General features: G+C 33.6%; 1 protein-coding gene across 1 annotated transcript; it reads left to right on the top strand.

The window, feature by feature from the left end:
- Window positions 1-12,113: 12,113 nt before the first annotated feature.
- On the top strand, window positions 12,114-14,124 carry LOC128205502 (uncharacterized). Its single transcript, XM_052907196.1, has 2 exons — window positions 12,114-12,233; window positions 13,520-14,124. Exons 1-2 carry the CDS (start codon window positions 12,164-12,166, stop codon window positions 14,122-14,124), a joined length of 675 nt encoding a protein of 224 aa, XP_052763156.1. The 5' UTR covers window positions 12,114-12,163.
- The last annotated feature ends 1,879 nt before the right edge of the window (window positions 14,125-16,003 follow it).

Genomic DNA, 16,003 nt, shown 5'->3' with positions numbered 1-16,003 from the left:
CTGAAACATTGTAAACGCAGAATTTGACGTAGGGAGTGTGTACCGGATGAGTGGTTGTAGGCGGATCTTTAAATGCCCACGAAAGTTTAAATTGAAGCGTAGTAATTAATGCATGCCTATCTCTAATTTCTTTAGCTGTGAATGTATGTTGTATTCTAATGTCGGTATATAGTGTACTTTAACAAAAGTTATATACCAAATAGTAACACTAACAGTCATCAATTCTATCGATGTACTAGCGTTTAGTTAATTACAGAGTTGAGGGAATTAGCATTTAGTTTTTCGTCTATTTACTATTTCTTATATTATACACTTTTCTTAAAACTTTGCTTGGAGGTTAAAATTTGGCCAAGAAACAGTATCGATATTGTTATATTTCTGGTGTTAAGGGATTATTTAGCCAACGACATTTCTGAGATTGTTGGGCCAATTATTCGAATTGCAATTAAATACTCACAAATATATAATTGGATACTTTAAAGAATACAAATGTATCTTGAACTCTGTATAAACACAGCATTCTAAATATACCGATATTTGCATTATTTAGTAGCATATTTGCTCAGCCACTAACTCCTTTTGGATTCTGGCTCTAGTTCAAGCCAGAAACCCAGAAAAGGAGCATAAACATTTTTATTCCGATGAACAGGTGATCTTATTCATTCCCGGCAAAAAGGCACTCGAAAAAACTGGTTTTAACTTAATTGTATGCGTCTTAAGTGATATTCAGCAGAAAATTTATGCACACCTTCTACTTTCGTTGGTAAACACGCATGTAATTCATAGGATAATCAATCCTACTGCTTCATAAGCATTGTTTACAAAAAAGAACGATATACGTGTGAAGATTAATTATATTTGTATGCCACTGCATTTCCCGATATCTCAAATCAGCCCTTATGTTCGTTATATTAGATAAAAGAAGTCATACTTATTATTATTATTATTATTATTATTATTATTATTATTATTATTATTATTATTATTATTATTATTACATTATCCGCTTTTGGCTCTAGCTACGAAATGCATTCGGCTAATTTCTCTATGCAGCTTCTTAAAGAGCAGCACAAGTGTTTCGCATTCGTGGTTTAGCCATCATTGAGCATTTAAATAAGGATTTGCTATTTGCCCTTTTTCTCCTTACAAACAAACGTTTACACATGTACAACTCAAATGTGAACAAACAAACAAAAAGCATTATTGTGACTGGAGTGATTTCCCTTGATACGCGATTAGATTCTATAAAATAAAAACCTAAACCGAAATTCAACAAATGGCAGCCATTTTAAAACGTTTCTCCCTTTTGACACGGCGCTGATATGGACCGTAGGAAATTAAGCCATTTTCAAACAATCGATACTTTCACCTATTCTCTTCTTATACCTGTCTCACTTAGCAACATTCCTTCATCGATGGCAGTTTTAACGTTGTTCATGTAATATTTGGCATTGAATAAGCATAGGCTGTCGTTCACAAAAGTGTTTGTGTTACCGTTTACTACAAGTTTGCAAGGTATCAGTCATATATTATAGTAAGTGTTGAACAACACATAAATGTAATTATATAACGTATTTCCAACATTATGCGGAACGAGTAATTACAAAACATTCACTTAATGAAACAAGAAGGAAACGTTTGCACATTTTGATTTTTTGGCCAAATTGATGTTGAAATTTCGCTGGCATAATGGCATTGCTAAACGTAGCATAATTTCAGACTTGTATAAAAATGTAAGCACAGACTACATAACGTTTGCGTTTAATCTTTGAATAGGTACGTTGCATTGTTTATATTTGCATTTTTAAAAGATGAGCATATTCATTAATTCTTGTTTAAATTTCTTTTTGCGACTTATAAGCAATTTGTGTCTTTTCACATTTCATATAAAACCAAAGTTTCCTTTGAAGGACTCCTTTAAAATTTGAAAGAGTGCCTTTCACAGCAAATGGTATAGTTGGAGTTCCTTTTCAATTTGAAATTTTGAGATATGAAATATGATCCTATTTATAAAAAGGTTTGAATATAAATCAGAAGAAAAACATGTATAGAGAAAACAAGCTGGAGTGTTCACAAACAAAACTATCAAAAACTCTTAACGCAACGAAACAAGATCATTTATTAAACATTTTATCTCTTAAAACATAACATTATTATGGCCTTGTAAGCTGTTATATCATGCCAATAAGCCGTTATTATTGCTCAGTCACGCAGCCATATAAAGATATACAGATCCTAGCAGAAATGAAGAAAATATTTTATATTTTGTTGGCAATGCAATTTGCAGCCGTTTGCTTTGCGCGGGAGCTTGAATGTTCGAGGTTTCATTATGAGGAAAAGCTGTTAGAGAAAGTGATCAGATCGGAAATCAAAATTGAATCGTTTGATGAATCATTGAAGAAGACAATTGGCTATGTTGAAGAGAATATTCAGACGATTACAGGTAAACTAATTTTCAATCTTTGAATACTAAGCGTTGTTTGATAAAATCAGGCTCATGATGTTTACAGTATATATTATTGACAGGAATCGCACGAGCAATATGAAAGGCAGCATTTGGCAAATGTAGGGAAGTACACATGGCTTTATTATTACCAAATGTAACATTTAATACTCATTGTCTCTATTTAAGCCCTAACACATGAAGTACAAGAGCTGCAGAAAGTAAAAGAATCAACCAAATCAGTCATAAGTAGTGGTATATACATACGATGGGGTCGGCGGTCGTGCAATAGAAACACGGAACTGGTGTACGAAGGGTTTGCTGCCGGTGGCTGGTTTGATCATAAAGGAGCCAGCAGTAACTACATTTGTTTGCCCAAGGACCCTATCTTTGACAACGATGGACTGTTTGTGGGTGGCCCAAGCGTTTATGGTGCTGAGTATAAAACAGATACTGCAAGCCTTCATGCGAGTGTAAATGACGAAGACGTTCCTTGTGCTGTTTGCCGCGTTGTTGGAAGAAGCGTTGTCATGATCCCGGCGAGGAATGCCTGTTATAGCGGATGGCATACGGAATATTCTGGCTATTTGATGTCGTCTCATTACGATCATGCTGGGAACAAGGAACTCGTTTGCATGGACGGAAACCCCGAAAAGGCGGAGGGAAGTGATGGTGGAAGCCAGAATGGTGCTTTGTTCTACTTTGTTCAAGCTGTTTGTGGCTCGTTAAAATGTCCTCCATATAGCGCGAACAAGGCATTAACATGTGTGGTATGTTCTAAATAAAGCTTTTAAAACGACGAAGTAACACTTCAATTGAAACAATCTGTATATGTGTCACACTACTACATCAGTGGAAGTGCCATTCTTTTCGTTTTGTTTTGTTACAGGATTTTTTTTTAAATTCTTCATTTCATCTGTTTTTTCAAAGTATTTTAGTAAAAATATGAGACGTTCCTTTGTCATGAACGCTTAATCTTAGTATGAATCGTTGATTTAACAACATGGTTTATGACTAATAAGCAATCAATATTCTTGCTGTAGCTTGTCTGTACCAGAACTTTTTGTAAGTGACTGCTGCATCATTAAAATTAAATTTGAATGCTTTAGTGAACGTAGCTGCTTATCTATAAATCCCAACAATAAATTTGAGTCCAAAGATGGAAATCGATCATATTTTACATAAAAGCAATTTTAACATGAGACTCGGTTTCAAAAGTACATAATGACGAATCATACCATTTCACTGATGCCGTAAAATAAACAAATAGTTACCCGTTGAAAAAAAACTTTCACAGGTTCGGAATTATTAACGAGAAGAGAATAAGATTTCTTGTTAATTTGTTCCCACATATTTTAAATTAATTATTATAATTATTGATGCCACAACCGGAAAAAACGGCACCTTTCGGCTTTAGCGCTGGTATATTCAACAGTACGCTAACTGGAATTTCGAATTTTAGTTAATAGATAATCCATTTGAGTTAAGAAAGAGTTAATCGATGATATAACAATGAAAGAAACTAATGTATATAATGCTTCATCTTATTACTATTTACATTATAATAACTATTTTCGTTTGTCATAGTCCGTGCTCAATATTGCATCGCCAAAAAGATATACAGGTTCTAGATGAAATATTGGTACCTTATATGCAATGTCATTTAAAACCACTTGCTTAGCGCGAGCGGTAATGTTTTATGTTTCTTGATTTTCCTTACTGTTTTTGGCCAAGGCATTTACACATTACCCATTAACATAAATCGCTTTCTTTGACTTCTTTCTTATAAAATTGTATTTTCCTCTATTCTTTAATCCTGTTTATTGTTTATTTTTATCAGCAGGTGAGGCATCATAATGTAGTATAAATATTAATTATAGTGTATTCTTTTTTGGAAGGCTTTCCACTTACTCAGTATGTGTTCCCTCTTTTGATTGACGAAAATGTGTATTTTTCATCAATTGTATTATTATAATCAAATGTAGTAAAATAAGGTATTTGGCAAAGTCTGTGCCCAGAATTTGTTAAGAGTAAAATGATAAACCTGAAGGTATTTATCAGGAGAGATTGAGATATATTTGTTGTTCAGGCATTTAACTTTGTTCATTTAAATAAAGGTTCTCTTCTTGTGTGGATCATTCTCTTTAGTATAGCAGCAATGCCGCAATGTCAACATTGATATAGAAAACCAAATAGAAACACTAATCATTACTAACACTTTTGAAATAAGTTCGTGTTATACATTTGGGAATTATTTTAAAAAACAACAACATTGTTCCAATATATAAATGTATAGCACATCGTCGAAAACCTAGAGCATTTACTATTTAAAAAACACATCTACAAACATTAAGAATTGGACACGCACGTTTTTTGAAATTCACGCACGTTTTGCTTGGTTTTAGTCAATTCCATGTAACAGTTCCGTATACATGTAGAGCCCGATGTAATACGGCTTATCTGGTGGATCGCTAGGAACAATTAATTACTCGCGTAACAACAATAACCAGTAATTTTATGTCTATATCATTGGTTTAGCAAAAAAACACTATTCCGGGACTGTGTGAGTAACACTTAATTATCCACAAAGTAAGCTAGCGGTGGTTTAATAGAAATCGCAAAGTGACAGGGTAATATTGATCATAATGTCTAAATAGTAGTACAGTTGGCAGGGTTTATTATTTGCGTCACCCGGGTTATGGTAAGGGTTAGTAAGTGTAAGGGTTACTTAGTGTTAAAATATATATATAAACGAGACATTTTTAATGTCATAACGTTTCAGCATTACGTCTTCATCAGTAGAAGACAAATAATCAAAGTAAGAAAATGACGTCAACGTCATACTGTGTTTAATAACGGGACTTCGTTTAGCTCGTCGTTTCGTCTTTTTTGTTTTGTTAGGTAGTGGCCCAGAGACCCTGCTTTCTGAAAATATAAAAAAATGGTAGTTGTGCTACCGGATGTTATATAGAAAGGTGATGAGTGATTTCATACAGTACATGCCCCCTATAATAACTATTAATAGAATTCAATACACTACCGACCAATGACCAATCGCACATGTATGATGTAAGCGCATTCCGTATGAACAATGTATGGAAAGGTAACGTAAGGTGAATATGAATACCCTTTTACCTATTTGTGGGGGCTATCAAGCTTTGACATGTAGATGATGCAGCCAGGAATCAGTAACAAGTTAAAATAAGTGTCAGTTGTCTTCTGAGATAATACCAAATCAACTTTGAGCAGCTACATTGCATTTTGAGTATGGAAGTTCATTGCTATTTTTTTAAGAATTGTTCATTAATAGTATGCATTATTTGTAATAAATTTGAAATTTGTGATATAAAATATCATCCTTTTAAAATGTTTGCAAATGTTTTCTTTTAAAATAGTTGTTAAGAGAAAACAAGCTGGAGTGTTCATCAATCAAAACTATCAGAAACACTTAACGCAATGGAGCAAGATCATTTATCAAACGTTTTATCTTTAAAAAAATCATAACATTTTTGTGGCTATGTCATGTGTAATATAATGACAATAACCGCTGTTAGTTCCCAACCTACCATCAATATAGAGATATAAAGATCCTACCGATATGAAGAAAATATTTGGTATTTTGGGGGCAATATCATTTGCAGCCGTTTGCTTTGCACAAGAGCCTGGATGTTCGAGGTTTCATTACGAGGAAAAGCTGTTAGAGAAAGTGATCGGATCGGAAAATAAGATCGAATCGTTAGATGAATTATTAAAAAAGACAACTGGCTTTGTGGAAGAAACAATGCAGACGATTAAAGGTAAATAAATTGTCATTTGTTGAATGGAAATAAATGTTCGACAAAGTTGTCTTGATGTTAACATTATAAATTATTGAAACTATTATTTGTGTTAGTTGCAGCGGTGTCACTGGAAGTATTTTGCAAATGAAATATGTCCGCATAGAGTATTTTCGATATTGTTATAAAACCATTTTGTAAATATTCTGTTGTTTTGATTTCAGAACTAACACATACAGTGCAAGAACTGCAGAAAGAAAAAGAATTACTCAAGTCCGTTTATGTCAAGAGCAGTGATTTATACACACGATGGGGCCGGCGGTCATGCCCTGGAACTACGGAGCTGGTGTATGGAGGGTTTGCTGGTGGTGGATTTTTCATGCAACAAGGAGCAAGCAGTAATTACATCTGCCTACCAACGGCCCCTATCTTTGACGGCGATGGGCGAAATGTGGTTGGCCATAACAAGGTGTTTGGTGCTGAGTATCAAACAAGTTTGTTGGGGTCGCATGACGAAGACGTTCCATGTGCCGTCTGTCGCGTTGTAGGAAAAAGCGTTCTCATGATTCCAGCGAGGAATACCTGTTATAGCGGATGGAATACCGAGTACTCTGGATATTTAATGTCGGAACATCACACTCATAATGGGAACAAAGAACTAGTTTGCATAGACGGAAATCTTGAAAAGGTGGAACGAAGTGACGGTGGTGACCAAAACGGTGCTTTGCTTTATTTTGTTCAAGCTGTTTGTGGTTCTTTAAAATGTCCCCCTTATGGCAAGAACCAGGCGTTAACCTGTGTGGTGTGTTCTAAATAGGGTTTTAAAACGTTCTTTTATACGATAGTGAAAGCGCCATTAATAAAATACTGCAGAGTAAACCCCTGTTAGGATCGTTTATTTAAATACAGACTTATTGACCTTGAACATGAATCAATGTAATTGTTAAAAGCGTGTTTGCACTGTTAATATATGCATGTATGTGACTGCTTTATAAAGAGAATGTAAAACATATGTAGATACATAAAGTATAAAGTGAACTTTAAATGCCTAATCAACACATTTTATGTTGGTATCATTTGCAAGATAGTTATATGTTAAAAAAGAAATATGTAAAATTCAAATGGAAGCGATATTTCAAACGCTTCCGCTTTAGATATTTTTTATGAGCAAGAAATGAAACTTTTCCAAATAATATCAAATCGATATGGGGTCATCAGGCATCATAGTTAAACATTTTCGGTAATGGTGGATTGCATCTTATATTTGAAGTTCAGAAGACAAGATGTAAATATGGATTTTAAACAACTGCAACTGCTTGTGAATATAAAAAAAATGCATTTGTCGATCGAGTATCATAACCACAGATATAACAAAAGAAATTCAATGTCAAAACTACAGAGAAAGGCGACAGACAGTCGTATTTTCTTTTTTATCGGACTAATAATTTTCTTGCGCTGAGGACTCAAAGTAGTTAATATAACGATACAGTTTGTATATAAAAGACCTGCTAGTTTAATGGAAACGGATTAACAAACCTTTTTATTATGCCGACGATGTGCTGAGTATATTCATTTGTCCTGTATTATGAAAAAATAGAATTTCTTATCCAATTACAGCACAATCTTGAAAAAAACATGACGTCATAACCCTTGCAGGTTAAACAATATGAACGTCTAGGTTTCTCTATACAAAAAACTATGCGAATACATAGCATAACATAATCATTTAAGTCATTTTATTTTCAAGCAGCATTGCATTTCAAATGTATTTTTTCTACCTTTTATTACAATTTAAAACATGTATGTATGTATGTATGTATGTATTAATAACCCGACTGCTGGAAACTGCTGCAAGACGTACCCTTCAAATTGCTTTTCAAAATGAAATGTAGATCTTGTTTTTTAAACACTGTTTATTATTTTCAGTAAATATTAAGATTACTTTTAATGGATGCCTGGATCTTTGCGTTATATTGCAACCGTCTGATGTTTTTGACATTTCTGTTTCTAACAGACATCATTAACAATATTCATTTTATTAAATATGACCTTTATTTGAAATGGTCCTTTTTGAACTTTGTGTTTTACTTTAAATAAAGGTTTACTTTCACCCAAGAGTATATTAATGTCTGGACATCACATTTTCAACACTAGGGTACGAAAACCAGTAAACAAAAACTTTTTTATTCGATACAACTATCAGAATTGTGTTTATTTTACTTATGAATACTTATGTGAAATACTACAGAAAGAAGCTCAGTAGCAAAAAGTTTAAACATAAACCCGGTTTAATGGCACTGGGTAAACGCCAAAGAAAAAGAACACAAAAACAAAAAAATACAAACAAGAAACATGGAAGAACAGCACAATGAGCCATCTTTTTCTTCCTAAGATATAATTTCTGTTTGGTCATTATTTTCCCGCGTTACTTTTCTTCAGCCACTGTTGTTAGGGGATCAATCAAAATGTTGACATGTTCCAGAAACCAACATTTATCACTGCGATTTTTATATCTTAGAGTGTACACTTGTGATTTAAAACAATCTCGAAAAAAACATAACATACTTATATGGACATACTTAACATCTGAAGTGAGGATTTGTTCAGGTACATTAAACATCCCTTACCTTCTTGGAGACACTTTTCAGAACAATATGACTTCTTCTGATATTCAGAAAAGAGAAATTACTATCACGCAAGTAAAAATCAATGTTAACAGCCCGACCAGGTAAGACACCTTTGATTATTAGTTTGTTATTAATTTATGTCTGTTATTCGTGTATACCCTTATAAAAATAATGTTTTTCATCTTTAATCGTAACAAAGTCAACTGATGCTGTTTTTTCTTTCACTTTTTGTCCTGAATTTAAACATTGTGCATATAGCAAACTTCGGTCTTAGCTAAGTGGAAGGGGATCAGTCGGTATATGGTTGTTTGATATGATTATTTAGAATTCAAGGTTTAGGCTGAATTTAGTGGTTAATCCATTATTGATAATTTCCTTTTGTGTCACTGTTAACTTTTAACCAGTTTTTTTCCTGACAGTGCTTCAAATGGTTTCTTTATATCCACAATCAATTTCTTTTCCATTGTTCAGAAATAGAATCTGTTAAATTTTTATATATATATTCTGCTATGGAAAATAAACTTAAGACAGTTATCCCGGAGGCACATAATTTGCTATTCGTAACTAAGGATTGGCTTTCTTTCCTCACACAGATTTACCTCCAAGGATTCTTGATAAAATGGCCCGCAGAGGTTATATTTTGAAATGCACAATGATCAAGGCCATGCAAACATTTTGCGAGAAACACACATCACTTAAAGATGACAAATGTTTAACAAATACCAAACAATCGCCATTTAGTATCCATCATGCTTGGTAAGGTGAGTAAATGTTAAGTAAGGAATCCCTTGAAGATTAAATAAATAAGTTAGCGCTCAAGATGCCAAATCAAAAAAGTTCTCATTGTTGAGACATTTTTCGCGGGACCCTAATTTGACATTATAAAACCTCTCCTTTCATAAACGCCTTTGTAGACCATCAAAATATTTCCTACACATACAAACTAATGGCCTTCTAAATGAATTACATTTCAAAACATAACGAACCGAAACGGAATCGTACTGAAAAGTGGTGAAAGCGACAAAGTTATATCTGCTTCTTTATTTATCGATCGTAGAACCTGTTCACTTGTAAACACTCCATCATTTTTAAACATGAATGTGTTCAATATGTTTAAACGAATTCTGTTTATTTTGTTCTTAATAATCGTGACGACTGCTGTAGAAAGAGGAACAAAGCCGGCGAAGTATTTATCGAGAAAATCGAAGTTTCGCTGGTGACATTGTATTAGCGATTCTTATATAATTTATGATAATTGCAATCAAGATAGAACAACATTAAATCAACATCGACTTTAAAATAATAGTATAATATGTTTCTCCAATCCCCGCAGTGTGTATAACAATTATATTTCACAGTTCCCTTCCTTTCTTTACATGTGCTATTTCCAGATAAAGATCACCTGTGAATTTTGACATGTGTAACGAGTTCCGGTTCCAATGTTTTGGATTTCTTGGAAAGAGAGCTTGAAACGTTTGTTGCATCGTCTTTGCATTTTTTACCACTTTGGCTACATATTTCTAAAAAGTACCAACATAAATGAGTATTTGAAGTACTAGGTGCAATTTATTTGTTCATTAACAGACCAGAAACCAATGATAGTATAGCCGAAAGAGTTTCAAAAATTGCTTCGATCGTCTGAGCTGTGAAATAAATCCAAAATACTGCTTGTTATGGGAATACCAAAATATTATGTGGAAACAATACAATTTTAGTTGTCTTGTGGCAATGGATACTTTTATTCATATGATCAAACGAAAAGAAACAAACAGTTATTTGTTTTTCAATAAAAGGCCCTATTTCTAGTGAAGTTGGATCTAAAGTAGTTAAACAGTCAATATATCATTTTGTTATGCTGGGATTTTGTATGTATGATGATAGTAATTTACATTTTGCAGGTGCAATCTGCACTTACCTGAATTATCATCCGATTTTTTTGTTATAATTCATCTTAAGATTTCAAACCGCAACACCTATCTTGATGGTTTGAAACAAACAACTCCATGTAAAAACATTTCATCTTTTAAGGTGCTAGAGTATAGCTTTATAACTATTTTTTTTTTTTTTACTGAGCTAAAATGCTATTGTTACTTCATTTGATCTAAAAGTATGTTAAGTGTGTATAAGGTTATATGTAAGAGAAATACTAAGTTGTAACAAATGAACAAAACTACACTTTGATAAAAAAAATGCTAATTCAAAGTGATTTTTAACATAAATAGCACATCTCCAGTAATGGAGGAAATAAAGAAGATAGTTCGAACATTACAACAGTGTGAAGAACAAAACTTACTTAAATAATATATGTAAACATGGAAACATTTTAAAATTTCTTAAGCATGTTGTAACAATTTGAGTATGGATCACAAAGATTTCATTTTTGTGTTGCTACAAATCGTCTTATTGTTTTCCTTTTTAGAGTTTTGAGGTTTTAAAAAGATATTTTAAAAAGAACACAACAAGTTTGATGTACAATGAATTGGTTTTTAAAATAAAAAAATATACGCTTGAACTTTGGCCAGGTCAAATTTGATACTTATACCTTTTATGCTTCAGATACTGCGAGAATTCGGGGCCTTAATCAAATCTTGCTTTCGGTTTGTTAAACAGCTGTACGAAATAAATACATTGACATTTAAAAGATTAACGGAATGTTTTAGGTTACTATTTCGCAAACATAACATATACACGTCATATTTGCGCTCTGAAATATTTGGAGTTCATTTGTTGAACAAGATTCAATAACAGCTATTGGATTGAAAAGGACTGGTGAATTTACACCAGCCAGTATTAGTTTGGTGTTTCTAGTTTTCTCTCTTTTAAATTTAAACCAATATATTAGTTTATTGTTTAAGGTTTCAACGCAATCTTAAAGTCATATGCTTAACGGTTGACAAACCAAACTATTGAAATTATTATTATTCAAATTAAAACTGTTTACATTTACATTGAACGGAAATAAATTTATCACAGGTACATTTGTTACTCTAATGTCACCTTAAATAAGCTGGACTATTCACCAAATAAACACAATGCATCAAGATCATTTATCAAATGCTTAATCATAATAAAATTAATTCATTCACACGGATTGAACTGACTACTTTAGCAACGTTGAATATTATGACAATAGTTTTTGCTTTTATTTATCCTAACATCGCCCTAAAGATAATCATACCATAGAAGAAATGGGGGGAATATTTGATATTTTGTTGGCAATGTCACTTGCAGCTGTTTGCTTTACGCAGGAGCCTGGATGTTCGAGGTTCCATTACGAAGAAAAGCTGTTAGAAAAAGTGATCAGATCGGAAATCAGGATGGAAGCGTTTGAGGAATTATCAAAGAAGACAACTGGCTCTGTGGAAGAAAATATGCAGACACTTATAGGTAAATAAATTATATATACGTTTTTGGAAATTTTCCACAGAAATGTAGACAAGAAGTTCTTAAACCCTGCGCTGAGAACTTTGAACGCATTTTTGACTCCAGACAATTTCAATAATGATTTTCCGAAAATCTTTTAAAGGAACAAAGACTTTTTCGGAAGTAATGTATTTATAAATGTTTATATATAAAAACATACCATTATTCAGTCACGATATAATCAAACATTGTCAACAAGAGCATCAGTCAAGTTCTTATATGAATTTGCGAATGAGACTGCATTTCTTGTGGTAATCAAATATTTTCCCGGAAGTAGATCTGAAGAACAATAACAGCAATTTCCTGCAGGGATCAAAATTGATTGATTTTTTTTTCGAACAATAGCAATTTAAGCTTCGAGGCGTATCAAGTGTCTGGGGAATTTCGCAGAGGTTCCAATGAACGCGCTTTTGTAATTCTTCGGTCAACTGATCACTCTCGGAGGGCCTAAATTCCAAACTCCCCGGAATGCAGAATCTACAAGTTCGTTGTGTTTCCCGTGAAAGCGAAGATCAGCGTAATGAATTGAAAGTGGGTCTAACTCTATGAGAGTACTGTATATCGTGTATGTGGGTGGATGGCAGAGAGGGAGGGGGTGCTTTCCGTAATTCATCCGACCACATAATACTGACCACAAAGTACAATCATTAAAGCCTTTAAGTACAGTTCTCACGAGATAGTAAGTTGTTTTGACGAGATCGGTAAGACATTTGGATTAAACATATTAAACGTTTTAACGAGATACAAACATAAGACATATTACCTCAGTCTATGTAAAGTTTGCAACTGGCCCAAATAAAGTTCCTTTATTTAAAAGTCCATTCACTAAATCATTCGATCCTTCATTAAGTACAGCATTGTGACTCACAGAGAAAGTACATACTAGGTACTGTCTTGTTTTTGTGTTGTATGGGTCATATTCGTTTAGAATATACAAAATGGCTGCTCCCGTCGGAATCACATCACCACTTCTTCATTTATTGATGATCAGGTTTAACTTTTAACAGCTTATTGTTCCAAACAAACGTTGTAAATCAATACTAATCCGTTTTAACTGATGATATCAAACATCAAATAATCAATCTATTAAACTATAATGTGCATTCTTAACGAAAAGTCTATGAGTAAAAAATGCCAATGTTTACAATGTCTCAGAGCCGTAAAGGAAAACGAATGCGAACCGTATGCGGACTTTAGTCTACCTTCAAGCCTATATAAACATATGAAGTAGATATTTGTTTTAACTTCAGGACTAACAAACACAGTGCAAGAGCTGCAGAAAGAAATCCAAACATTGAAGTCCGTTGACGTAAAGAGCAGCGGCGTATACACGAGATGGGGACGGCGGTCGTGTCCTGGAACCACGGAGCTGGTGTACGAATGGTTTGCTGGCGGCGGACATTACAATCAGAAAGGAGCGAGTAGTAATTATATTTGTCTGCCACAGGACCCAATTTTAAACAGCGATGGACGAAAAGCTGGTGCCGTTAGCAAGGTTTACGGTGCTGAGTATCAAACTGATACTGCAACGTTTCACAAGAATTTACATAACGAAGACGTTCCGTGTGCCGTCTGCCGCGTTGTTGGAAAAGGCGTTGTCATGATCCCAGCGAGGAACGCCTGTAACAACGGATGGCAAACTGAGTATTTTGGATATTTAATGTCGTCGTATTACGGCCATGAAGGAAACAAGGAACTCGTTTGCATGGACGAAAATCCTGAAAAGGCGGAAGGAAGTGATGGTGGTGATCAAAATGGTGCCCTGTTTTACTTTGCACAAGCTTTTTGTGGCTCGTTAAAATGTCCTCCTTATAGCGAGGACAAGGCTTTAACCTGTGTGGTTTGTTCTAAATAGAACATAGTGCCATTAATATAATATTGCGCATTTAAACTTCAGCGAGGATAGTTTATTAAAATACAGACTCATTGACATTTAAAATCAATCAATGTTTCGGTTAAAAGCTTGTTAATTCCGTTACTATGTACATGTATATGACAGCTTTATATAGATAACTCAGAATGTAAAAAAAATATCGGTATATACATAAGGTATAAATGCAAGAGAACTTTGAATGCCTGGTCACCACATATTATTTTGGTATCATTTAGAATGTTTGTACATATAACATAACTTACGGCGCAGGAGTGATTTAACCTCATGCAATATTGTTCATATACAACTTCTATAATATCTATGCAAATTAGGGAACTGCATCACAGAAAAATGTATTCTTACGCGCTGACAAACATCAGAAACGATATTTCAAAAGAAATCCTGTCGGTGTCAACAAACTCAGCTTCACTATGAAACGAATGGTGAAGAAGACTGGGATTAATGTGACTCGCTCATGTTTTTGGACCGTTAACCGTTCAAAATTGCAGTAAACCGTGTATATTTACTCCTCAACCTCCATTCCTTAAATGAACTGCTTTTCGCCAATTGCGTTTATCAATCGATGAACGCAACATCTTCGGATATGTTCGGATCACAATTCATCGCATAACAATATACATAAAAGTTGCTGATCTTGATATTGTTTGTATATTGTCAGCAGGTCCCATATAATATAATCAACTTTTAAGAAAGTGTTAATTTATTATAGCTTAAATGTATTGTTGCCATAAGTGCTTAAATTTTACGTTTAAAACTGATTTCAAGTTGTTGTTCTTTTCCCGCGTTATTGTGACGTCATTTGAAAAAATGTTTTCGGTTATAGTCGGGTCGGTCTATTTACAGAATGGGTAAGAAAGGATTACTGAAAGGCTTTCTTAAATGAATAGAAGTAGTTTTTTAACAACCTTTGAATGAAATAATGAACAATTGGTGTAAATATAAGTAATGAATTTCGGGGTTGATGTCATAATCTGGGATATAAACGCAATTTGGCTGGTCAAAGTACGCGTGGAGTCCTTCGGACTCCGCACACTTTGACCAGCCCAATTGCGTTAATACCCCGATAATGACATCAACCCCGCAATTCAATCCTTAAGTAATTTTAATGCAAACTAAGGAGTGAAAATATCAACTTAAGCATTACTTTTAAATCCATCATAGCTACTTCCTCTTTTTCAAAACTAAACACATCACCATTGAATCAGAAAATGTTTGCTACAACTAATAATTTGATATTGATAAAAGTTTGAATAAGTTTGAATAAAAATATATTTTGAAATAAACAACGGCCCGTTTATAAGAAAAAATGGTTAAACGTTTTTTTTTAACTTTGAAGCTGAAGAATGTTCGAACATTTGCTTTTTTACAAAACAAATTACACGCTAAATTAACCACACATAAATTCGATGTTAAATTATCAAACAAATATCGTTTTAAACTGCTGGTATTTGTGTTACGAACTTTCCTAAGATTTAAAACCATATTTACTGATAACTTTTACCTAACCCCCGCCTCAAAATTTGTCTACATCCTAGCGTGGTCTTCACTTTTTATATGGAAAACGAACCGTTAAAACTCGTGATAATTTGTTGAAGGTGTTTAAACAACCAATGAAAGTTAGAGTTGCCTGGATTTTTGCCTAATGTCATAATTAAGTTTTTCATTGAAATATCAGAATAGCTGTATTCTATAAATGTGGATGGGAACGCAATTTTGATCATTGTGGCGCTAACGTGAATAACGAGAAAAAGCGAGAATCAAATCGCGCACTCTTTTCCCCTTGATTTTTCATGGTATTTTCGAGCTTAAAACTTAGTTATTTGTTGTCAACATAAAAAAA

The sequence above is a fragment of the Mya arenaria genome, chromosome 10 (genome assembly GCF_026914265.1).
Source record: "Mya arenaria isolate MELC-2E11 chromosome 10, ASM2691426v1".
In the NCBI taxonomy this organism is placed as follows: domain Eukaryota; kingdom Metazoa; phylum Mollusca; class Bivalvia; order Myida; family Myidae; genus Mya; species Mya arenaria.
Note: the sequence above shows the minus strand (reverse complement) of the source record. Positions and strands in the feature narration are given on the sequence as shown.

Coding starts and splice junctions, on each gene's coding strand:
- LOC128205502 (XM_052907196.1), top strand. CDS start 12,164: ATGGAAGCGTTTGAGGAATTATCAAAGAAGACAACTGGCTCTGTGGAA. Junction 12,234..13,519: donor AAATATGCAGACACTTATAG/GTAAATAAATTA, acceptor TTTTAACTTCAG/GACTAACAAACACAGTGCAA.